The 25000-nt window shown below is 41.6% G+C and overlaps 1 protein-coding gene across 1 annotated transcript in view; it reads right to left on the bottom strand.

Moving 5' to 3' along the window:
* Positions 1-25000, bottom strand: part of kcnt1b (potassium sodium-activated channel subfamily T member 1b) — a 96523-nt gene that overhangs the window by 60489 nt on the left and 11034 nt on the right. Inside the window, exons 3-12 of the mRNA XM_063193587.1 lie at positions 20752-20851; positions 18634-18690; positions 18325-18373; positions 17330-17389; positions 15424-15498; positions 14189-14272; positions 9672-9766; positions 3933-4113; positions 1804-1968; positions 99-235 (exon numbers count right to left, since the gene is read on the bottom strand). Coding sequence (XP_063049657.1) covers positions 99-235; positions 1804-1968; positions 3933-4113; positions 9672-9766; positions 14189-14272; positions 15424-15498; positions 17330-17389; positions 18325-18373; positions 18634-18690; positions 20752-20851 — 1003 coding nt within the window. The remainder of the gene's footprint in view (positions 1-98; positions 236-1803; positions 1969-3932; positions 4114-9671; positions 9767-14188; positions 14273-15423; positions 15499-17329; positions 17390-18324; positions 18374-18633; positions 18691-20751; positions 20852-25000) is intronic.

Here is a 25000-nt window from a genome sequence, read left to right as displayed (position 1 = left end):
AAGTGCAGTGCTGTTATAAAGAGTAGTCATAAGGTTCATGCCAAACCACATAAATACAGCATACCATGCTATATAAAAGCAATAATAATTTGACTTGCTTGGCTCTCATGAGGTCCTGGTCCTTGAGCGCGGAGCCCTGCAGGTAGATGACCCTCTGGGACCAGAGAGGGATCTGCAGCACCCGGCGCACCTGGATGTCCATCTCCGTAGGGCACAGGATCACCACATAGTAATCCTGTACAGTAAATACAACATCACAGGATCAGCACATAATAGTCCTGTGGAGAGATGTATACAACATCACAGGATCAACACATAGTAGTCCTGTAGAGACACAGAGACGTATATAACATCACAGGATCACCACATAGTAATCAGTAAATACAACATCACAGGATCACCACATAGTAATCTTGTAAATACAACATCACAGGATCAACGCATAGTAATCCTGTAAATACAACATCACAGGATCACATTCACCACATAGTAATCCTGTAGAGAGACGTTGTCACGCTCCCACCAGGTTCCCAGCCAGCCACGCCCCCCTGTCATTCTGCTCCTACAATCTCTCAATCTAATTCCCCTGTTTACTGATTGCCCAATTATCCAACCCCATTTCCCAATCATCCTATCACCAATCTGCCACTCACCAGCACCTGTAGCCTATTCCCCATAGCCCTTTATAAACCCCTCTCACTCTGCACTCTCCCTCTGACCTCTTCAACGGAGACACGCGCTACAGGCCACGGACCTCTTCTTGTTACTAATCCAAGCTCCTCATTCCTGGACGCCCAGCTCCTTGACTTCTTGTTTCCTGCTTCGTCCCAGGTTGTACAGACTTTTATGTTGGACATTCATTACTGGATCTTTTCTGTTGGATGCCATATGTTCTCAGATTTTGATCTCCTGTGAGATGACGTCAAGTTTCTGTTTCATTCCATCTGCCTTTGTTCAAGTTTTGAGATTAAACGACCTGAATTACTTCTAATCTGGTTTCCTGCCTCTGTGTCCTGACAGACGTATACAATATCACTGAATAACCACACATTAGTCCTGTAGAGACACATATCACAGGATCACCACATAGTAGGCCTGTACAGAGACGTATACAACATCACAGGATCAACACATAGTAGTCCTGTACAGAGACGTATACAACATCACAGGATCAACACATACCGGTATTAGTGCAGTAAGACGTGAAACATTCTTGATTCTCTATTAAAAATTGTTACTACGTGTGGGCTCCGGTTAATTACTAAACATTTAACGAGTCCAAAAACTGTAAGTGTATCACTGCATCCCTGTGCAGGTGCCTATGACTGTGCTTCAATGCAGTAAACCAGGACTGCATAATAGGCGCCATTGCTGTATAATGGTATGTCACTATATGCGTTATTTCAATGCAATGATCGTGTATAAATGTGCTGCATTGATGCATGATGAATGACTCTAGGTTGCATTATTGCTGTGCAACATCAGTGTATAGTGTGTTCTATTGCCATACTGTATGCGTAGTCTGGGATGTGCTTAAAAGTTAGAACCAGTGTTGAACCTGAATTGGGCGGGATGTTGTGCTTCTAGATGGGTATTGAGCATTTTTTGGGCTGGAAATCATCAGCCTCATCTGGCAACCCTGCTTAGAACTCATAAATTGCTGTATTGCTGTACAGTGCCAATGTATAGTGTTATTGCTGTATAATGTACCCTACCTGTAATCTGGGATGTGCGTACTGATTCATACTGAATTCATTGTGCTGCATTTATAATGTGCATTATTGTTATTGCTCAGTACCCTACCTGTAATCTGGGATGTGCGTAGAACTCGTTGAGGAAGTCCATGAGCAGGTCTATCTTGAGGGAGCTGACACACAGCACCACATGCTTCTCCGTCTGCGCCCGGTGCCTGCTGTAGTTCCCGCCAGACTTCTGACGCTCCATCCACAGGTATGCTAGCTCTTCAAACTAGCACACAAACACACATACACACACAGGCAAACCCACGGACAGGCGCATGGATGCACACACACACACGGATGCAAGGAGACACACACACACACACACACACACACACACACACACACACACACACACACACACACACACACACACACACACACACACACACACACACACACACACACACACACACACACACACACACACACACAGAGTTAATGGCAAATGGTAAATATATTTTGTACAGCATTTGTATAGTGCACTGCATTCATCATAGCAGGCAAACAAAAGGCAAATGCTTCGACTCATTTGGGGACACAGTTGGATCATCAGACAAAACACACAGTCTGTTGAAATGTTAAGACGCTCGTTTGCACTTATAAATAAAAAGGACAATGCAAGATTGATGAGTCTCCTCCAATCTCCTTGCCTTGTGCCTTCAGTCCTGCTGAGAAGCGAATGATACCGCATATTGCAAAGGTTGATACACAGAAAAATAAAAAAAGAACTGTTAGCACTTAGAGTTGATTTAGCATCTTCTAAGTGTATTTGCTCCCAGAGTACTCTCTGAGTGTTGAGTTAACACTAAATATTGGCTGTGTTTTGGAATGTCTATTATTTATATATTATAAAGATTGATATGGCAATTCTCCTTGTTTATGCAGTCTCATGCTCAGCAAGAAAGAGTAGCCAAAGTCATTTAAACTGCAAGCAGCACGTTCAGTCATTCACACAGTGGCAGGTGATGACATTTTGAATCATATATACAATTTTGTCGCTCAGCCGACCCATCATTTTAATATATTTCAAACAGCACTCCATAGTTTTTGACAGTCTGAAATGTTTTGTTTACGCTCATAATTTATTTACTGTGCTCCTCTAGCGTGTGCTTGGTTATTCCTCTTCTGACGCTGCAGAAAATCTTGTGATTCAGACAATCTGGCCGAGCCAAGCAGCAAGGCCACTATTCAGTACGGCAGCACGTGACCTGACCAACGAAAAAGTGAATGAGAATACAGTGCAACACTGCTCACATGCGCACGCAAGTGATCCTAGCTGGCAGGGCATGTGAGTTTAAAGGAGAATTCCGACCATTTTACAGACTTATCTAATCTGATCCAGATTTTCCCTTTGGCCAATTTTCTTTGGCCTCAAACAGATTAAAATGGCCGGAATTCTCCTTTAACACGATCATGAAAGTGAGCCACTTAAACAGTCTAGCCTTGCCTTCTACTCACACAAAGCAATCCTAGTAAAAAAAAATGCTCTCTGCCATTGTACCCCAAAGAGCAGGGTCATCTCTCAACCGTCTTCATGTCTGAGATAGCTTCCCTTCATAATGAGGACTAATAGCCCTCTTTTGTAAGTCCCGTTGGGATAAAAACGACTGCTGAATGTATAGCAATGTTATACAGTAGCTTCAAGGATAGGCAGCAACGCAGAGTTCACCTCTAAGTGGCCCTCCATCAACCAAGCGTTATACTGTAACTGCACAACAGCTGTTACGCCTGCACCATAACTCTTATACCTCCTAGTTGTTGTATACCTGTGACACAACTCTTTTACATGTGTTACCTTCACACAACTATCACAACTATTATACCTGCACCACACGTTATACATACCTGTGTTATTCCTACACCACAATTGTTATCTGCTCATGTTATAACATCACCACAGCGGTTATACAAGCCTTCTTCCTGCACCTGCTCCATAACTCTTGTACCTCTTATAACTCGTAAACCTATACGAAATTCGCTCCTTATTTTCACAATAATTGTTTATTAAACTAATATTTTCCCTTTGCTTTGCTCCAAATCGCTTGCCTTCGCCTCCCTCATTGGAATGAACGGCGAAGTTCGCTTCGCTTGGCCAAATCCACGTGTATGTGTCCCCGGCGTTATTATACCGGCAACACAAATCTCATACCTGCAACTGTTACACCTGAACCACACCTGCCCTAACCGTACCTGCAAGGGCAGCACCACCAGCGCCACACAGATCATGATGACCACCAGCAGCTGCGAGGGCCAGATGCGCGGGGTGACGTCTCCGAAGCCCACCGTGGAGAAGGTGACGATGCAGAAGTAGACCGAGTCGAACAGGGACAGGTTCTTCCCCGCTCTCTCCAGGTGCTGGATGCCACAGGCACTGCAAATGGCAATACACAGTGGAATTTGCAGTGTTAATTCAACACCAACAGAGTCGATTTTAACACTCAGAGTGTTGGTACAACACCTCCAGTGTTGAATTGGCCCTTCAAAATTTGCTGTGTAGACAAAAACATATTGGGATGTGAGTGAGTACGTACTGTAACACAGGCACTGTCAATGGCAACAGACAAAAACATATTGGGACGTGAGTACGTACTGTAACACAGGCACTGTCAATGGCAACAGACACAAACAGGGCTCTGAATGAACAAAAAAGGGGTTCCACGCGCTTCTGTTTTTACATCTGGTGCATCGACGGGAGGAAGGCAGGTAATCTTGAACAAAGAGAAGACACCGGAGCAGCTCAGATGGGATGTTTTTTCTTTTTAATTCAAGTGCACAACATGTTAGGGACTAACGTTTCGATGGCAAGCCATCTTCATCAGAGTCCATCCATGTTCAGGGTTCTAAATTAACTTTCTTCATCATCATCGCCATCCAAATTGGCAAGTAGATGTTAATCTAACTAGCCAAACACACACTCACTTAATGGGTCAAAGTGGCCCGTGGTCTTCTCTACCTGCCAAGCTGAAATTTCACAAGCATTTGGCCAGTTGGCTAGGGTTAATTTAAAGCCCTGGACACATGCACATCAGGATGTGAGTATGTAACACAAGGTATTGTTAGATCCAACAGACACTGTCAGTGGCAATTGACACAGAGCATGTTGGGATGTGTGAGTAATACAGGGATCCCAGGATGTGAGTACATAACACAGGGTATTGCTGGATCCCACCGGTAGCACTTTTGTGGCAATGGTCACGAACAAAGTGGGGCATGAGTACAGTACTACATAACAAAAGATATTTTCTGAATCCCATAGACACTGTTCATGGCAATAGACACAAACATATTGGGAAGTGAGTAACACACAATTTACTGCTGAATCCCACAGGCACTGTAAATGGCAATGTGCTGTAGACAAACACATTGGGGTGTGAAGAAATCAAGGCATTACGAGGCAAGGTAGGTTTTGTGTACTGTAGCCTATTTCACCATACATAACATTTAAAGTGTGTAAGCAGAAGGGACAGTTTAATTACGTTATATAAGTCATCAACAAGTACCAGATCACTTTCCCTCTTCCAAACAAAGTATAAATGTGCTTGTACGGTATGTGCTAAGGTTCGTGACCACTGAAGCAAATATTTTATGTTCAGAAAATGTGTGCTAGCATTTTCAGCCTGATTTTGGCCTTCTTGCAAATCTCTGCTAACACATATGGACAGGTGAATCAGCTGAGAGTCTATTGCTAGAACGAACGTGTAATGAGGTCTATTTTCAAGGGAAATTAAGTTAGAGGAAAAATCAATGGAGGTGTTTTTGATGATCTGATTATTATTACTCCCGTAAGTATCTAAGTCTACATGATATGTAGGTAAATATAAGTTGATTGAACAAGCCTGGAAACCAAGTCCAATTTTTAAATCTGAATTACAATGATATCATGTTATACAGCTGTTACAAAGCAAAAATGAATGTTTCAAAAAATACAGCACATATCAGTAACAAAAAAAACAGTAGGCACATAACCCCTCAGTGAACTCAGGTCCACCTATCAAATATCTTTCTGCTTTCTTAAAAAAAACAATGACTTCACAACATTACAGAGGAGTCTTTAGTAACATATTACAACTTTGCGACTCTGGCTATAGCAAACTTATAATACAGGCTGTGTCTCGTGGGGTACTGCCAGAACAGAAATTATATTCAGGTCACTATCTCTGAAATAGGTCGTATCTGTTATTGTTATGTTCTTGTTGTTCACATTTAAGAGACTCTCACTGTACTGTGGTACATTCCCATGTGCATACGACTTGATAGTTTAACGATGAATTCTGCTTTTAAATTCTAGTAGCGATGCCCTATTTATACAGATTTGTTTACAACACCACTTGCTCAGGTTTGGGGAAAACACTTCAACTGGAGATGCCTCACAAGCACTCCAGATCCGAGTTGTGCTTTAGTAGGGCAGCCTATTAGAACCACAGTTCAATAAGGGGCTTAGGGGACAATAAACAAAGATACGAGCTGTGGTGCAGTAGTGGCTTTTTGTTTTGCTTGATAGAAAATGTATAGTAAGGCCTCTAGTGTATGGAATGCTTGTTATTGTAGTTCTGCATCTGGTTTAGAATTAGAATGCCTGATGTAGAGACCTAATAAGGCTGCATGTATAGCTTTACCAAGTTGAGTAGTAAACAACAGAGAGAGTAGAAAGAGAGAGGTTCCATTGGCCCATTGTTTCCGGGTTCTATTATTGCAAGGGGGAGGGGGCGAAATCCCCCTTTAGGCAGCCCTAGGCAGACCTAAGGACTGTTCTATTCAATGCTAGGAGAATTATGACACGCCCCTTTAGGCAGACCGGAACCTGGTCATGTTAGGTGCCCATAGCAACCTATTACATTGCCATATCTCTATATACTTAAAGAATCTCTGGTAAACAACCCTGCAAAGCTACGCTAGTATATAAAAAAAACCTGAATACTGTATTTTGCTTTGCTTTTTTCATTTATTTATTGCAAAAGTACAACATAAAAGCACTGTAATTACACAATAACACACATCTATAAAGTACCTATAACATGCACTATGTTAATGTGATAACTTCAAGTTTATCATTTTTAAAGTCTCCTTAGTAACTGACTACATTACTACTGCACTGAAGTCCCTTTATGCTGGGCTGCCTTGGGTCAGGCAGTCGTAGCACATGTAATGTAATATAATGTTGAGTAATGTAGTGTGGGTTACTTGGGGAAATGGGGAGAGAGAGGAGTAGGTGGGTGCTTTATGACAAGCGAGCCCCTATGACAGAGTAGATCCATAAGGAGAGCTTAAAATCTCAAAGAGGTGAAAAGAGGCATCATTTATTCAAAAGGTCTGGGACTGGACTTCACATATCCTCACCAATAAATCACAATTTAATGAGCAGTGACCGGGAATTGCCATTTCCTTTGTAGGCTTGCTGAAATAAATTTAAAAAAATCTTGCCTCATGAAATTTTCAGGAGAAAGTTGTCTCAAATCATTCATTCACCCTAAAACTGATGACTTTGTAAAGAGAAGTTATCGTCTGAGCCTACAGGAGCACCATTTTGCATTCACTGCCATCCCCAATGGAGGTGATACACTATGATTAAGATTGTAGTTAAAGTTTAAAAATTCAAAGGTCTGGTCGATGTGTTATTACAGTCTCAAATGTCCATTATTTATACATGAGAATATAGTCCGGGACTTTGCCCCTGTTCCTTGCAGTTAATTTGCACACATATGCCAAGAGTCCTTATCATTAACCTGGAGCTACAGTATGCTAGCACCTAACAACATTTCCATCACAAACAGCTATTATGAGTGCATGTACGTATAGTATCATGGTTGCCACGGTAACAACTACTGAATTAAAAATCACAGCTAATGTGCTACATACTTACTTACTAATAAAAAAAAATAATACCGCTGATGTGATGATACTTCCTGATGGCTTTTGAGCTTTTCAGCTTTGATGGTCTTTTTTCGCCACATGAAAACCAAACATCAATGTGACTGTAAAATATAGAGATGGCAATACCCAGCAGAGAGCTAGATAAAGACATATTTGTCAGACAAAAAGTGACAGGTAATGCTCAGCTCACACCAGAAAAATTTAATATATACTGAGTCTGACAACCCAAAGCATTTAACTGACAGACACTGTAGCATGGAGGACATGAGAGGAACACCAAAGAACTGGGCCAGTCCACAGTCGGCCAAATTGCCCTTATCTGGACACTTGGACCATAAAACTATGATCATAAAAAGGGAGAGATGGACGAGCAGAGAGCTACATGACAAAGTATTCCTCAGGCATCAGCTAGGCACAGTTAGATGATGCTCAGCTTAAAGAATAGAATGACATAGAATAGGCTATAGTACCATAGAATACAACAGAATAGAATTTGAATGGATGTTTATTGTCCACAGGTGTGGAATAGAGCAGAACAGAGTAACATGGAGAGTAAGCTAACAACGTGGCAGAACAATAGCAGTGTTGTTCAGACACAGTTCTAATAAAAATCTAAGCAACATTATTACATCAAAAGCACTGAAATTGGCCCTCATCTACCTAAGTCAATATTTTTGAGAATCCAGACTATGCCAACCAAGTGTTTGTGACTTGTGCAAGGATGACGCAATACAGACAAACGTGAGATTAACCAGCAGGGGGACACTCGCAAGACTCATAATAAGAAGAAGACGGTGCTCAGATAAAGACATTGGGCTCAGATTGAGCTGAGGTAAACACAGCATTAATTCCACCTCAGGGAGTCGATTTAACATCTTCTTGGGAGTATTTGGTCCCACTGTCTGCTCTAGGTGTTGAATTCGAATTTGCCACTGCATTGTTTAACTGTGCAGAGTCAATAACAGGTGGCCTGGGGTGTGTTGAGAAGAGGTGGGGAGTTGGAGGGGTTGTTGCTTTCATCTGTGAAGTGACAAAGACCAACAGCCAGCACCCCTGGCCCTGGGCCATAGCTCTAATTAGATTTTGCTGAGAAGAAAAAAAAACAACAACACAAAACTAATTGATTTAGACATCCCCCCTGCCCACTGATTTGCAAAAAGATTAGTTGATTAGTGGGGGGTGATTGACGTGATTCGAGGGCTATGCTGACACTGAGGCTGACTATCTATCCTTTTGATCTTCTTTCTCTGATGACAAACACTCATCTGATAAATTGAAGACCAGCCAGAGCAGGGTTCAGACCAAACAAAGTCAATGAATATCAGAAAAAGCAGGGTGCACAGCAATCAATCACTCGAACATTGTGGAAAATAGCAGGATTTAGGGAAAACACTCACCCAGTCAATATCAGAGAAAGCAGGGCAGGGTGCAGATCAACCACTCATCCGGTAAATATGAGAAATAGTGAGGTTTACACCAAACAATAACCCAGTGAATGTCAGAAAGATCAAGGTTTAGACCAAAGACTCAACTGTTCAATGTGAGAAATGGTGGGGTTTAGTTTGAATTCTCACCTGAACCAGTGCATACCTGATATAGTGGGTTTTAGAGAATACAAGAATCAGCTGGATGCAGACCAACTCCTCTCATCCAGTGATATCAGACGTAGCAGGGAGAAGAACACTCACTCAACCACTCAATACCAGGACCAGACACAGTAGGGTTTAGAGTTTAGACCTAACACTCACCCAATGAGGACCAGACACAGTAGGGTTTAGACCCAACACTCACCCAATGAGGACCAGGCACAGTAGGGTTTAGACCCAACACTCACCTGGTGAAGACCAGACACAGCAGGATTTAGACCTAACTCACCCAATGAGGACCAGACACAGTAGGGTTTAGACCCAACACTCACCTGGTGAAGACCAGACACAGTAGGGTTTAGACCTAACACACAGCATTGAATATCAGAAGTAGCAGGGAGAAGACCAATCACTCAACCACTCACCCAGTGAAGACCAGACACAGTAGGATTTAGACCTAACACTGACTCACCCGGTGAAGACCAGACACAGCAGTGTGCAGATGAGGATGAGGACTTGGTTGAACATGGCCGAGTGGGTCCTCTGTATGGCACGGTGGAGATCGTTCTGGTGGGATGGCAAAGGAGAAGGAAGAGAGGAATGAAAAGAGGCGAGAGAGAGAAAGAAAGAGAAGATTGGAAGGAGAGAGACAAGGATGAAAGGAGGAGAGTAAAGATTTTTTTTTCATTTTTCATCAGAGATTGTTGAGGAAGGATTCCAAGACCTGTGTTTTTATTGCTGTTTCTATTTGTTCCCTTTGTCCTGGATCAATGTGCTATCGAACACAAACACTGCTATTAATATTGAACACATAGCTGCAGAGACGTATGTGGTTAAACTCAAATACCTCTAAATGACAGGGTAGACATTCCGTTTTTTCTGATTTATTTTTTGCCAAATCGGATTTATTCCTTATTTTCCCCTTTCACCCCCCCCCCCAAAAAAAGAAAAAAGTTTTTTAGTTTTTTGTAATATCAGCCCTCAAAAATATTCCAGGTAATACGGTAGCTGAAATGTACATGCGCATATATTCTATTATATACACGTGACGCACCCAACTAGAAGGCGAATTCACTTCTGATGCATTCAAGTTGGACTCGGGCTGCATCAGGTTTCCTCGAATAAGTTTGGCTATATTGCAACTTGCAGCTACATTAGATACATTTTTGGTCACGTTATATGTAGGCATTAAATAGCCTCGCAAAGTCCTTACCGTCTACCGTTTCACACAAACACATGTTTAACAAGACGGCCGTTTTCTTCTGATGATAACTTGACCCTTTTTCAAAGTTTCTGCTAACTTTTGGTCACTATGCTTCGTGGTCAACAAAGTTAACAAGCATGATCAAAGCATTGCCTGTTCAATTTTATTTTACAGCAGTCACGTCTGTTGTAACAAACTCGAAACTCGTGCCTCGCATCGGATAATTCCATTGTTTATTATAGTGCAGTGGAGAGCCGCCCGTCCTTTCTGTGTCGCATCGCATAGTCTTGGTAACAGACGGTCAGGACAACGCGTTTATGCCTGACCTGTTCTACTAGGCAACATTTGTGTTTTAAGATTTCTTCAATGCTCTGACGGCCCAACGTGATCTCCAAAAATTCTGTGCTCCTGGACACGGATGTTAAGGACACGAAATCCGTGTCCAGGAGCACAAATTTTGCCAAAATTCCGTGCTCCTGGACAAGGAATTGTTTTCCGTGCTCCTAGACACGGAATTGTTTTCCGTGATGGACACACAGAAGTGCTCTCTCTATATTCTCACAGCTCTGTTTCCACAGTCTTTGACCTCAGTCAAATATTTTTTCTCAAAATGTTTTTTTCTTACTGACAGGTTAGGGTTAGGGATTGTTTTGGTCTGGGCACAGCTAGTATTATTTCATTCATTATATATATTTGATAGCCTATCAACCAACTGGAAAAGGTATTTCTCAAAAATATGTCTTTAATGACAGGTTAAGGTTAGGGAATGTTTTGGTCAGGGCACAACTTAAATTGCTATAGCATTATTTTGCTTAGGATTAGCATTCGGTATGTATTTTCTAATGATAGAGTTAACACAGTGAGTACCAGCGACGTAATAATGCGTTTTTCACGCCCATGCGTTGTATACCAAACCGTAAAAATACGTTTTTGCATTTAAATATCATATTTTGAATCTACACCCTTCAATGGACAATATATGTGATTTTGGTAGCTCTGTGATGGACATAAATGACAACATTTGCAGTCCAAAGTTGTTTGATTGTTATGATGTTTGAGTGTTATGATTNGGATATCGTCACCTTCTTAAAATAATTGCCTAAGTCATTTTTTCCAGGTTTGTCAGGGAACACAAAAACTCCCTCAGAATGGGGAAGGACATGAGTTAGGCGAAAACGTGAACTTGACCAAAAAATGACTTAGGCGATTATTTTAAGAAGGTGACGATATTTTAATTTAACTTACCAAGATGTCTGGATGCCAACCCATGTCGCCTATCGCGCTGCCTGCATTGATTTCCCTAGTACGGTCACTGTAGCATGTTGTCTCTGACTTCACGCAATAGGTAAACACCATTGTATAGTGCCTGGAGTATCTTGAACTTTCTGGACTTGCTAGACCTTTACCAGATCCTTGGATCCAAATGGCACCCGATATGTGATTGCAGTAATGCGCTCCGATTTGGACGTTTGATCGCCAAAAAGATAAGTTTCTGTGTCTTCCTGTATGTGAGAAGCCAGAAGCTAGCATGGCTACATATCATGATTCCCTGATTGTCGCTCCCAACGCAGGACGCTCCCCTGTCGGCTCGCTCCCACTAGCCAGACTATCGATCCGGGTGGGACTACACGTCCGGGAGTGATAGAAACACCTGGGACTACACGTCCGGGAGCGATCTCAGTTGGGAGTGTCCATCTGCCACCGCATATGATTCGGATCGGATGGGCTAGGCTACATCTAAGCATCATATCATTTGGATTTGTTGTCAATGTTGGGCTATTATTTCGGGAGTCATCGGGAGCTATTTTAGCAAATGTCTCACCCTCTGCATGTGTGCAAAGAGTTTGTGTTCAGTCCACGTGAAAAACGGGGATTTCAAAGGGCATCGATTGCTGGTGTCGTAGTGTGACAGAGCAGGAGGTGTGCTGCCGTATTCGTGAATCGTGCTATGTTGTTGTTTCCCTAGTAGCCCACGATCGGTAGCGTGTATTGTGTCTGACTTCACGCAATAGGTAAACACAGAGACCATTGTATATCGTGCCAGGAGTATCTTGAACTTTCTGGGCTTGCTACCTAGACCTTTACCAGCTCCTTGGATCAAAATGGCACCCGAATTGTAATTGGAGTAATGCGCTCCGATTTAGAAGTTTGATCGCCAACCAGATAAGTTTATTTGATTATTCACCCCTATGTTGAACTGTCTTCCTGTATGTGAAAAGCCAGAAGCTAGCATAGATGGCTACATATGGATCGGATTGGGCTACATCTAAGCATCATATCATTGGGATTTGTTGTCAATGTTGGGCTATTATTTCGGGAGTCATCGGGAACTATTTTAGCAAATGTCCGACCTTCTGCATGTGTGCAAAGAGCTTGTGTTCAGTCTGTGTGAAAAACGTGGATTTCGAAGGGCATTGATTGCCGGTGTCGTAGTGGTTTAGAGCAGGAGGCGTGTCTTGACGTGCAGGAAGATGTGTGTCAGAGCTAACCTTGCACCAAATTGTGATTAAAACCAACTCATCCCCTTTCAAACTCGTCACATTCTGAAGAAGCGCACCCTTCACAAAAACCTCAATATCTCCGATTGTAGCTGAATTCCATGGATACCCACTTCGGTTTAGCGTGGGTTTACTCGGCAATAAAAGCTCGTAGAGACACACAGTTTTCACCTACTAAGAGGGCAGCGTCTCCACTTTCAAACGAGTCATAACATATTTCAGTGGCCCTATCACATAATAAGCTGTGAGTCTACAAAAAAACGTAAAAAAGGGCTTAGAACGCTGGTATTCTACGACATAATTCCGCGAGCACCGCCGGTATTCAATGTGTTAACACAGTGCTGTGGGAATATAGAAAGCACTTCCGTGTGCCCATCATGGAAAATAATTCCGTGTCCAGGAGCACGGAATTTTGGCAAAATCCGTGCTCCTGGACACGGATTTAGTGTCCTTAATGTCCGTGTCCAGGAGCACGGAATTTTTGGAGATCAGGCTGGACGGCCAGTGTTAGGACGTGGGAGACAATCGGATACACCGTTTGGGAGAGAGATGCGTTCACTGTCAACATGTGCTGACATGGATCATGGATCTGCATAGAACTTTTGCGCATCACCTCGTGTGGGCCAGATATGATATCGTGGCCATATTTTGTGTTTGAAATGTCTTTTAGACTGATAAATGATGACGAAAATAATGGATTTTTAATTTTATCATAAGAAATGAGCGAATTCCGTGCAATTCCGCGTTTATAACCAAATTCCGTTTTAATGTCCACATTCCGTGATTCCGTCCGTGTTTTCCGTATCGCGGAAATCATAGGGTCCTACATATGATACAATATATGCACTACTCTGCCGTGTTGTGGTGGTATGTGGCACAAAAAATGGTAATTTTTACTCATAATTTGTCTTGCACCATATGTATATGTAGTACTGTATTTAGTGCGTATACACTGACTATATTACAAAATGCGGTTACTTGCTGTGACTGATGTTGACAAATAACCAGCTGACCCACCAGCCAAAGCGAAGCCCCGCATATCAATCACAGTCAGTGGGGTCTTGACATCAAATATCTACCCATTAGCTGGAACCAAAAAAGGGTCCCTGCGGTGTTCACCTGCCAAGCTGTTGATGACCTTTCACCGTAAACACCTGCCTCATCAGCGAAACAACCCCTAAGGCTTTTCCATAAAACAACACTCTCCCAGCAATCTACGCTCTGAGTCCTCCTCACCTGGCGATGCTGATTTGAAAACAAAAGGTCAGAGGCATTAAAAGCACTCACGATCATGTTCTCCAAAGCAGACTTGGCCAGCCAGCAGTTGAGGAACACGGGGACAAATATGTGTTTCAACGGCGGCCAAAAGATCTGTTGAAATGGATAGAATAGAATAGAATAGAATAGAATAGAATAGAACAGAACAGAACAGAACAGAACAGAACAGAACAGAAATTATTCAAAAGTTGAAGTAGATTGAAAACACCTCACTCCTCACTACGACACACTTACACAAAGAATGAAAAAAGTACTCATGAGAGACAAGAGAATTGCTATAACAAAGGCTGTTGCTACTCATTACCTTGAAACATTATGTCATATATCCCCAAATAATTATTTTGCTGGTGACTAAGTTCTAGGAGGCCCTGATCACTCCAATATCCCGTCTTCAATCACAACAATCTCAAACTGCAAATTGGAGCCATCCCACAGGATATCCAGGGAAACTGCAATCTGGTGCAGCAGAACTGAATCATTAACCAGATAAATGCATTATCTCCATGTCCTTTCCGCTACCACTTCCCTTCCACTGCATGTGATTCATTAATACCAGTAGGGCCTGACCGTTATCCGTCATGATCTGTCAGGCTGCCACAAATACAGAAACCCCAGTGCGCGCACACGCACGCATGCACACACACACACACACACAAACGCACACACACTGAGACTTCAGACAGCAGACTTCAAAAGATAAGGCAAGATTTTAGGTCTGCCTGTCTTTGAACCTATCAGCATTAAACACCTTGTTATAGGAAACCAGCAAAATGAATGATAGCCCAGGGACAGGCAAAGTAGTCTCAGCCACATTCATCAAACAGTGAGATTACGAAGTATATACATATATTCACTATTTGTTACTTTTTGGCAATGACACACAAGGAGAACAGAATAAAGTAGGACTACACAGAAAAGTACACAGTAGAAGTTAAGCTGTACATCTTTTCTCTTTTAAGTGTCACCAAACTGAGCTACTGATTAATGACAACAATTAAAGCATGAAGTTAAGACAAAGAGGCTCTCAAACCTTAATTAACGGGACTATTATATGCAAAGCAAAGAGATACACCATGCCCATGTTCAAGAAAGACCATGTAAAAAAATTTTAATGTAAAAATATGTGAGTGCCACATTGTATTAAAACATAAATTAAGAAAGACCAAGGTAAATGCATCATAATTACTTAAATTGCATATACTCAAGTGCCGCTAAAGCTGTTTTAATGTGTCTTGTAAACTCACAGTGATTATAAATGGCACTGTGTTGATCATCTCCAGGATGAAGGAAATCTGGAAGATCTGCTCCCAGATGTTTCCCTGTGGGGAAAGACAGTCAGCAACTCACCATCAAATATCGGCAGTAATTACCACAGTGCCTTGAGCAGAGCAGAAAGGCTTAATTACGTAACAAATGTTCAGAATGGCTTGGGTACCATTTCAGTAATCTTCCACTTTTTGTAGCAAACAAGCATGGAAGAAGGGTGGATATGCATATGGGCATATGGGCCTGATGGCGGGCCTGTTCGCTCAATGCTGTAAAGACTCAATTACATGATGGCAGCATTGCTATGACAATACCGGGAGCCTTAAGTAACAGATTAAGACTTGGTCGTTACAATTTAGTGACAGTAAGGTTATTACATAGGCTCTGCGCAAAGGGGTTTAATTGTAATGAACAGCCAACATCGGCAGACTTCGGTGGCCGTGTGCACAATTATATTGAGCACATTGCTCAGAAAATTCTGCAGGGTTAATTCACAATACTTAAAGGGTACCAAATACAAATACAATTTAAAAGATGCCAAATCTACTCTCTAAATGTTGAATTAACACAGCAAAATGTAATATGTGGAATTAAACGTCCGCAGAGCAGTGCTGGAGTACAGTGGTCTTTACACCATAAATGTTTGGAATTGCCATCATCAGATGTCGTTTAATGTTTTAAACCATATATGTGTAGAGTTGCATGGACACCATTTTGGTAACCTGACAAAACATTCTCACCAATCCGTCACACTGTGACTTCTTCGTAAGTGCTTGTGACTGGAGCCAGACAGTTAATAGACTTTATTGATGAAGGCATTGATGAAGGCAGTGATAAATCCAATCAATGACACGATCGATTACTTTAATTCAACTTCTCTAAAATGTTTAATGATTGTACCCAGAGTGAGTCTTGACACATGTAGACCTTGATAGACTGCATTGATAAAGGCTTAACTTATTAACGGAATTAATCAGTGACTATGTTTTTCTCCAGCATTGAAAATGTTGATTACTGTCTCTCAAAGTGGTCTCTAAGTTTCATATTGTCAACATCTGTGTCGATGCACATGTGAGATAACAGAAGTCATCAAAACTAATTTGTAACATTTAATTCGCGCTAACAGCAAGATGGTGGATAGACTAGTCGTTAATGTAGCCTTCATTGATGAACTCAATCAATCACATAACTGCTTCTATAATTACTGCCACCAACTTCTGTAAAAGTAGTCTACACTGCCAACAACTGAATCGATACGACACTAAAGGCCATGAGGTGCTCAGGAGACTGTGCAAACAATGTTACTCAGGTGCTCATCTGTACCGGGGGAAGTGTAAGGCCAAAAAAGGAAGAAAAGAGCAAAGGCACTCTAAGATTTGAGAAAAATATAAAAAAGGCCTTCAATTTATGAGGCAATTCTGTTTAAAAACACATGGATCTACATGTTGCGGCCATATTGGCCTTAATCAGGGCATGGATTCTTTCAACAGAATTGCCACGTTAAAGATCTTTTTTATATTTTTCTCAAATCTCAGAGTGCCTCTGCTTCTTTTTCCTTCCTTTTTTGAATTGAATCGATACATCTGCATTTCATTTTTGCTTAGAGCCAAACAGGTAATAGCACATCATTGATGCAAATGTAACCCTTCCGTGCAATGCCTACCATATGTCATTACGTTACTGCCACCAAAACAGTAAGGACCATTTCTTGATCTGTTACTTACTATTTTTGGCAATGTCATTGCAATGTTGTTATGGTGTATTTAAGCTTTTTTCAGCAGTCACTGCTTGAGAGGGCTACATGATACAAACAATGGGTCTGGGATTTTGTGCCATTGTGAGTGCAACATTGAGAAAGGGTTTTATCAAATTGATGGATCTCACCTTGTAGCTCAGATATGTGAGGAGCATCGCCTCTAGAAAACTAATTAAGGCCACTGACACCTACAAGCAGAGAGAGAGAGAGAGAGAGAGAGAGAGAGAGAGAGAGAGAGAGAGAGAGAGAGAGAGAGACAGAGAGAGAGAGAGAGAGAGAGAGAGAGAGAGATGAGCAATTGAGGGAGGGATAGAGGGATAGAGAGATAGAGAGGCAGAGTAAGACAGGGAGACAGGGAGATAGAGGGCAAGAGAGACAGAGACAGAGAGTGAGAAAGGTGGAGACAGAGCAAAGGGAAAACGAGAGGGAAGACTTGATGGCACAACGAATTATAGTACTAATCGCACCCCTAGGGCTAATGACACTTGCAGGATGAAATAAGAGGGAATCTAATGACACACATAAACAATAAAGCACACAAAGACACAGAAAAAAGTGAGACTGCGTAGAGACAATGAGGCCTTAGAATGAACAGCAGAAACATCAGGGGACCGCCTTTCACCTGAGAACCACTTAAAAGCCCATATATCTAGATTGAGGAGACCAGAAAGGTTGGAAGGTAATTGAGAACTTAAATAACAGGAACAACCCAAAATCTCTTAAATTTATTACTGTAAGGTCACAATGAAGTGATATATATGTACTTATGGCTTCTAATTGTGAAGACAGAGCACAGAGTCAATGAGAGTGACTCATACTGGGTCTTGGTGAAAACCATGGCCCGTGGGCACCTTAAGAAGGAATTAATTGCGGCCAGGTAATTGGTGGTCAGAACACATTCGATCTTCCTGTCAGTGATGTATGGTGATAATAAAGGCAGTGCTCTCGAGAGCTCTGCGGAGTATGCCTCCAGAGATGCTTCTGCTTTCTGGTCAGTCATAGACCCCCTTAGAGTAATTACGGGGGCTGGATTAAGTTGCCCACTGCCGTTTCTCAACCGGTGCTTTTCATCCCTAGTTCAGGCTTTCTCCTTTGATTACGTATAATCCTCTGAAAATCTTACCTGGATCGCCCACACAGGTGTTTTTCTGTGTACCCAGATGATCAATTCCCTTTCCACCAGAAAAAAACAACACAAAACACGAGAGAGAGAGAGACAGAGAGAGAGAGAGAGAGAGAGAGAGAGAGAGAGAGAGAGAGAGAGAGAGAGAGAGAGAGAGAGAGAGAGAGGCAGGGAGAGAGAGAGGCAGGGAGAGAGATTGGGTTTAGTTCATGTGTGTATTTTTGGGTCTATTATTATGTGTATGCAGACAGGGAGGACAGAGGCTGACAGCGCAGAGAGAAATGTGATGTGTTCACCGTGGGGACTTACCAGTTGATATCTGTTGATGAAGGATTAGTGGTTGTGTTGACCACGTATGTGCCGTTTCTATTGCAGAGACAAAATTAATTACAGTTAGAATGAGGGCAATGCGACCCCGTTCTGATATAAAAAGCCTCCATAATCTACCGCTAGGTTTCCATGGTGACATTACAGCAGCAGTGCTGAGACGTGACTTGCTTTTTATTTTTTAGGCGTGATAATGAATCATGATCATTACAGTACAGCAGCTTCCATGTCATTATAGCGACAGATATCTTGTGCACATCATGATTTGTCATGCCAATCTACTGTATGAATAATAGCTTATTTATAAGCCCTAGGAAAATACAGTAGAACATGCTGGAAACACTGTGACTTACTTACGTACTTGTGCCACGACTTGGATATAAATTAGGGCTGTAACGATACAGTCACCATACAACTCTACGGTTTCTTATACCCCATGATTTCTATAATACTGTATGTCTTTTTGATAATCGTTTATGGCTCGAATAGGTTACAAGAGGCTACTAATATACGTTTTAAGTTTAAAAATTAATATGATATTGATTTGGTAACCGCAATTTCCTCGGGTTACTGTTGTTCCTGGAACGACATCACAAAGTTGGTCCTGGATCAACATCTGGTATGTTAGCCTATTCTAGGTCTGATTCCAAAAATTAACGGGCATGCCAAGTTCCGTCACGGTGGTATACGGCTCTGGTTATGGCTAGGTAGGCTATTACAGTGGCTACTAGTGGTGTCAACAATGATCGATTCGGCGATCCGAATCGATGCGGGGCATGGACGATCCAGAATCGATCCGGCAAGTTCCAGAATCGATCCGGCAATTTTTTTAAGTTTCAATTACTTCCATGGATATTTCAGGAGCAAATGAATGTTAAATTAAATAAAAGCACTTCAAAACATTGCAAGACTGATACAGACTGATACAGAAAGCAACCAATAAATTGTTACTCAGTATCTGACTACTTGTATTGCCTCATCATGGCTGATTAAACATTTGCTTTGCGTTCAGTAGAAATGTAATGCATTGCAATGCATTGTAGAATTGAATCGGATCGGATCGGATTGGATCTAATAGAATCGAATCGAATCGGATCTACTACCTCCCGAATCGTGATCGAATTGGATCGTGAGGGCAGTGCCGATCCACACCACTAGTGGCTACTATGTGGAACTGTGCCTAAACCAAAACTAATTCCTAAACATAACCTGTCAGTGAAAATGTGTGCACCAACCTAACAACATGCCAAATTATGCCTTTACCAAAACATATTCCTAAACTTAACCTGTCAGTGTAATTGTATTTTGTAACAGCACGGCACTTCTGCATAACTGAAGACGTTACTGGCGCAAAATCTGACATAGATAACCACTCAAACCAGATGTTGATCCAGGACCAACTTTGTGATGTCGTTCAAGCAACAACAGTAACCCGAGGAAATCGCGGTCACCATATTGATTTCAAGCTTGGAAACACCATCACATCATATTATGTGGTTGTTTTCTGGTCTGAAGGGTTACAGAATGCTGAAAGTGTGTGCCTTTGCATTACGATACAGCATCATGACTCTGCATATCACGATTTCTTGATTGCATACAATATCATTACAGCCCTGAAAAAATGTTTGTTAATTGTAATGTAATGGAGATCTTTTTCTTTTTCACATTACAATACACTTAGCAAACACAAAAGAGAGACATAAACAAGCTACAAGTGATATTAGCATATTATGTATTATGTACTACATATGAAGTCACCACACATTACAGTTTCTTTCAATTGCTAACAAGTTTTTGTCCAATCCTCAGCGACATTTGCAAAACTCTTCATACAGTTAGCACATCAAGGGCTTTCCATTGCCATGCAGTTGACACATTACATGCCTTTTTCACACAATTAGCAGTCAATGAATGCATTTCTTTGTGTATATTTAACAGTGTGTGCTTTTGAGAAGAAAATGAACTGTTTGGCCAATTGTGATTGGTAGGTGGTAGTCTGTGTTAAGAGTTTAGAAAAAGTATCCAAAGTATGGCTAAGCGCTTGTTAGCAATTGAAAAAAACTGTAAGGTATAAAGCTGCAGAGATGGGTTGTGCAGTACCTTGCGTGCATGATGGTGGGGTCGTCCAGAGACACTCTGACTATGTAGAGAAGGCATGTCAGCAGCTTCAAGGACAGGTTCAGGAGGCGAATTCTGAGGCCTGCACACATGACCAAACACAACACACACAACACAGGGGCTTTTCATTCATACCCAACAGCACTGGACCTTACAGTAGGTGTAAAAAAAACAGGTGTTCTGTGTGTGTGTGTGTGTGTGTGTGTGTGTGTGTGTGTGTGTGTGTGTGTGTGTGTGTGTGTGTGTGTGTGTGTGTGTGTGTGTGTGTGTGTGTGTGTGTGTGTGTGTGTGTGTGTGTGTGTGTGTGTGTGCATGTGCATATGCGTGTATGTTTAGCCACAGAGGATCTCTTTTTAAAACGGCACGTTTCTCAGGCCCAAGTGATATCTTACAACAGTCAGGCACGAGGGACCATGACAGCTGCTAGAAAGAAACAAAGAGCAGACAAAACAAAGAGAGGGGAGAATAAGATGTTCCCAGACACGACTGGACTAGCTGTCACAATTTTTTAACACGATGCTAATGGTCAAACTCAATTTACTTTAAAACAATTACAAGAGCGGAAATTCAATTGATCAGGCTGTGACTAGAACAGACAGACCGTTTGTGTACATACAAACGTACATTTTGTGTAGTAACGTGAAGCAGATCGAAACATTTAATCAGGTGGTAATTCTGTGAACGCAAACATCCTGATTAGACGTCTAATCAAAACAACACGTGCAAGACCCAGCCATGGCTTAGTCAGCTGGGCACTGGACAGCTATGCGGGCAACCCGCGTTCGATATCCTCCTGACCCCCGTCATTTCCCAATCCTCCCCCGTCTCTCTCTCCCACTCGTCACTATCCTGTCTAAAAGTAAAAAAGTAAAAGTAAAGTAGTTTTACTAAAAGTGAAAAATAACACTGGGACATTAGGGACCAAAATTCACCACATGCGGTGAGAAGTTAATATCTGCTGGCCCACACGGAAAAGATATATGTAAAACTTACAAAATGATTCATATATGGATGGATTACACAATTATTACATGGTATAGTACACTACTGTACACATGGACCATTCCTCCTTTTCCTCACATATTTAGTATGTACAAGTAAGGCACACATACACATTCCATATACTGCAACATATGAACATTTTACATGGAATGTGCTTACTCACTATCTATGCGAACTTATTTACGTACATATAGCAGATACTATAAAAGTGGTCCAATTTTTAATAAGATTTTAGAACGTTTGTGTGGGGGCTGACAGTGGAATAAGGCCAATCTAGGGAGCATTACATTACACTGAGCTGAACCCCTTATCAAAAGTGACTTATACAGTTGATATTTAGGCACAGGTTACAGTACTTGAAACTACTGTATGTGTTTTCCCTGTGTCTTGCTCAAGGGCAATTCAGCCATGAATGAAGGTGCAGCAATAGGTAAGGGAGGTATGTAAACCTGCAGCCCTCTGTTTCATAAGCCAACTCATTTAAATCATTGGGGCATGGCCACTTGCGACCAGGGCACTCAACATTTTATGTCCATGTGTGCGATACTTGGTATATTAATCCAAATCCATAAAAAAAGATATTAAAACCACATCAGAGATTATATTCAAACACTAAAATTCAATGACCATTAAAAATGTATTTTTAAAAAGTAATACTATGTAATGACAGGTGCCACAGGAGCCAACTACTCCATCTCTGTCTCCCAACAGGAAAAGTCTGCCTGTCGCTTCTGACAAACATGCAGCATAAAAAACGAGCACTGGCATAACAGTAACTCCCCCTCCTCCCCCACTAACTATTAATAAACGTATGAACTACAAAACACAACACAAGACGGTTCGCACCAGTATTCCATGTGCATCCATCCAGTAGTGCTTTTGTCACGCTATCTGGAAAGCTGTTTCTGGTTCAGTGGCTCAGGAAAGCCTTAGGGCTGCTATGGTTTTTTCAAAAGCGCACGTCATAATGTTTATCTGAAGAAGTGTCTGACGCTCACTCTGCGTGGGCCAGAGACAGAGTTGATATTGGGCACAAGGAAAGCACAGTGTTCCACAGGCAGGTAAATTGGTACAGCAAATGAGCTCAAATCTTTCAGCAAATGTGTGAAGGCTAGAATTGGTTGAGATGGGTAGAGCATTCATGATTTCTCAAATGAAAACATAATGTGATCACAACTGAGTGGAAAATGGGCATTTTTATTAAGTCAAATATGTTTATTTTGTCTCCATTTACAAACACGGTGGAGCAAGCGTTGTTTGTGTATTAAAAAGAACTGTGCCAATTGGGCTAAAATGTGCTTATCATTTATTCAATACAAAGAAAACGTAAGGAAATGCACCACACTGTTGTGAGGCGTTGGGTTTTTGAGCCTAGTCTGCACCGCAGTGAAACCATTCTCCCATTGTCTGCTATGACAACCACCCATTTTCTGTGTGCAATACTTTCCCCGTTGAATCTATTTTTAAAGACGGTAGAGCGCATACTCTGTTATTACTGTGCCATATTATCAGGGTGGCAAGCGTCACGGCGCTTTGACAAGGTGTTGTGATGGTGCTGCTGTGTTTGTTGGTGGCAGAAGGTGAAAAACCCACTCTCAAGCTTTGAGAAGTTTCTAGGTCTGTTCTGAGCTCAGTTCACATCAGATGTCAAGGCTTCCTATCGCGCTCAATCCAATGTCAAACTTATCTGACTGCTATGGGTATCCCATAACCTGACTCTTGCCAGATGAATGGGTTCTGCCTTGCTCCACCAACATTCATCTCGAAGTATGGTACATGCGTAGGTCTGCAAAGGTATGGTTTTATTTTATAATTTTAAATCCTAGCAAAAATGTGGCTGACATTTTTAATGAGTCGTACCAGTACGTCACACCTATGAAAATCCTGGGATTCTGATTGGTTCTACCATATGGCGGTTCGGGGGCAGAATCTAAACGATCCTCCAGGCCCACATGTGAGCTCACAAAGCTATAAGTATTTCATGGTTTAAAGATAAAACCTCGCCTGTGGCATTTTAAAGATTTAAAGATACCAGTTTTTTTGCTGTTTTTTTATGCGGATGGTATTATTTTTCAAATACCATTTCCTTAATTCCATGACATCTGTGGCTGAAGTGCCCTTGAGCAAAGAATATAACCTCACAGTGCAGGGCCTCACACTTACACTCCAGGGGCTGTAATCAATACCCTGCACCTAAATAACTGTAAGTTGCTAAGGATAAGAGCGCTATTTAGGTTTACTGCAATGTAATCCACCTGTAATGTAGGCCAACAAATCACTACTCCGAAAAACTAAAGCATATTAGTCTAATTTAATCTTAAATTGAGCTTAAATTATAACTTTTGAGGCAAAGAGCATGGCGTCTGACATCTGTTGTGACAAATTGGCGAGTGAGTAAATGACTGGTCCAGCTGTGAGCCTGATGAGGCAGTGGTAATGAATGCCCTGGAACTATGAAACAATTATAAATATTTGATGCTTAAAACATTACACTACAACATTGTGGATCTTGAGGATGGATTGCATTCTTGTTTCCTCTGTGTTCATTTTGTTGCTGCAGGGCACCACGGCTTAATTTTCACTTTCAAAGACATCCGAGAGGAAACACTGCTTAATATACAAAGATCACATACATCTTCAGTGTTATTCATATTAGTCTTTTGGGTCATCTAGGTCTCGGGTATATACTGTTGTATGCTTATGTGATATAACAAATGATACTAATGAGTAAGATGATCAAACAGTCCTCCACAGACGCCTATTTTTCTTCTAAATATAATAAGGAACTGAAATCAATGAGCTCACACTGAGTCTTGAGGGTTGTTTTTGTTTTCAGAGCCCAGGCATTAGAGTGACAAATTAAGAGTTCATTTTACTTCCCTTACTGCATTGTAATATGCTCCCCTTACAGGCATTTTATTATAGTGGCAGATATTAGTTTATTTATTCAATAGATAAAATCATGTGCAAAGTACAACAATATTCCTTGTGTTATCCTGCACGTTCTGGGTCTTTCAAGGCCTGCCCTGATACAGCAGTCAAAAGAAGTTATATTTAGTTCTGTGCCAGTGCCACATGCAAAAATGTTCTCTGCTACGATTAAATCCAATTCACTTTGGCTGAGCTATCTATCACAAAAGGGGAATCCTCTGTTGATACCTCGTCACAATAACCTAATAACCATTAGCAATCTCCTCACCCCTCGCTACTACCATATCCCAGATGACAT

This window comes from Engraulis encrasicolus, chromosome 3 (genome assembly GCF_034702125.1).
Source record: "Engraulis encrasicolus isolate BLACKSEA-1 chromosome 3, IST_EnEncr_1.0, whole genome shotgun sequence".
NCBI classification, from domain to species: domain Eukaryota; kingdom Metazoa; phylum Chordata; class Actinopteri; order Clupeiformes; family Engraulidae; genus Engraulis; species Engraulis encrasicolus.
Note: the sequence above shows the minus strand (reverse complement) of the source record. Positions and strands in the feature narration are given on the sequence as shown.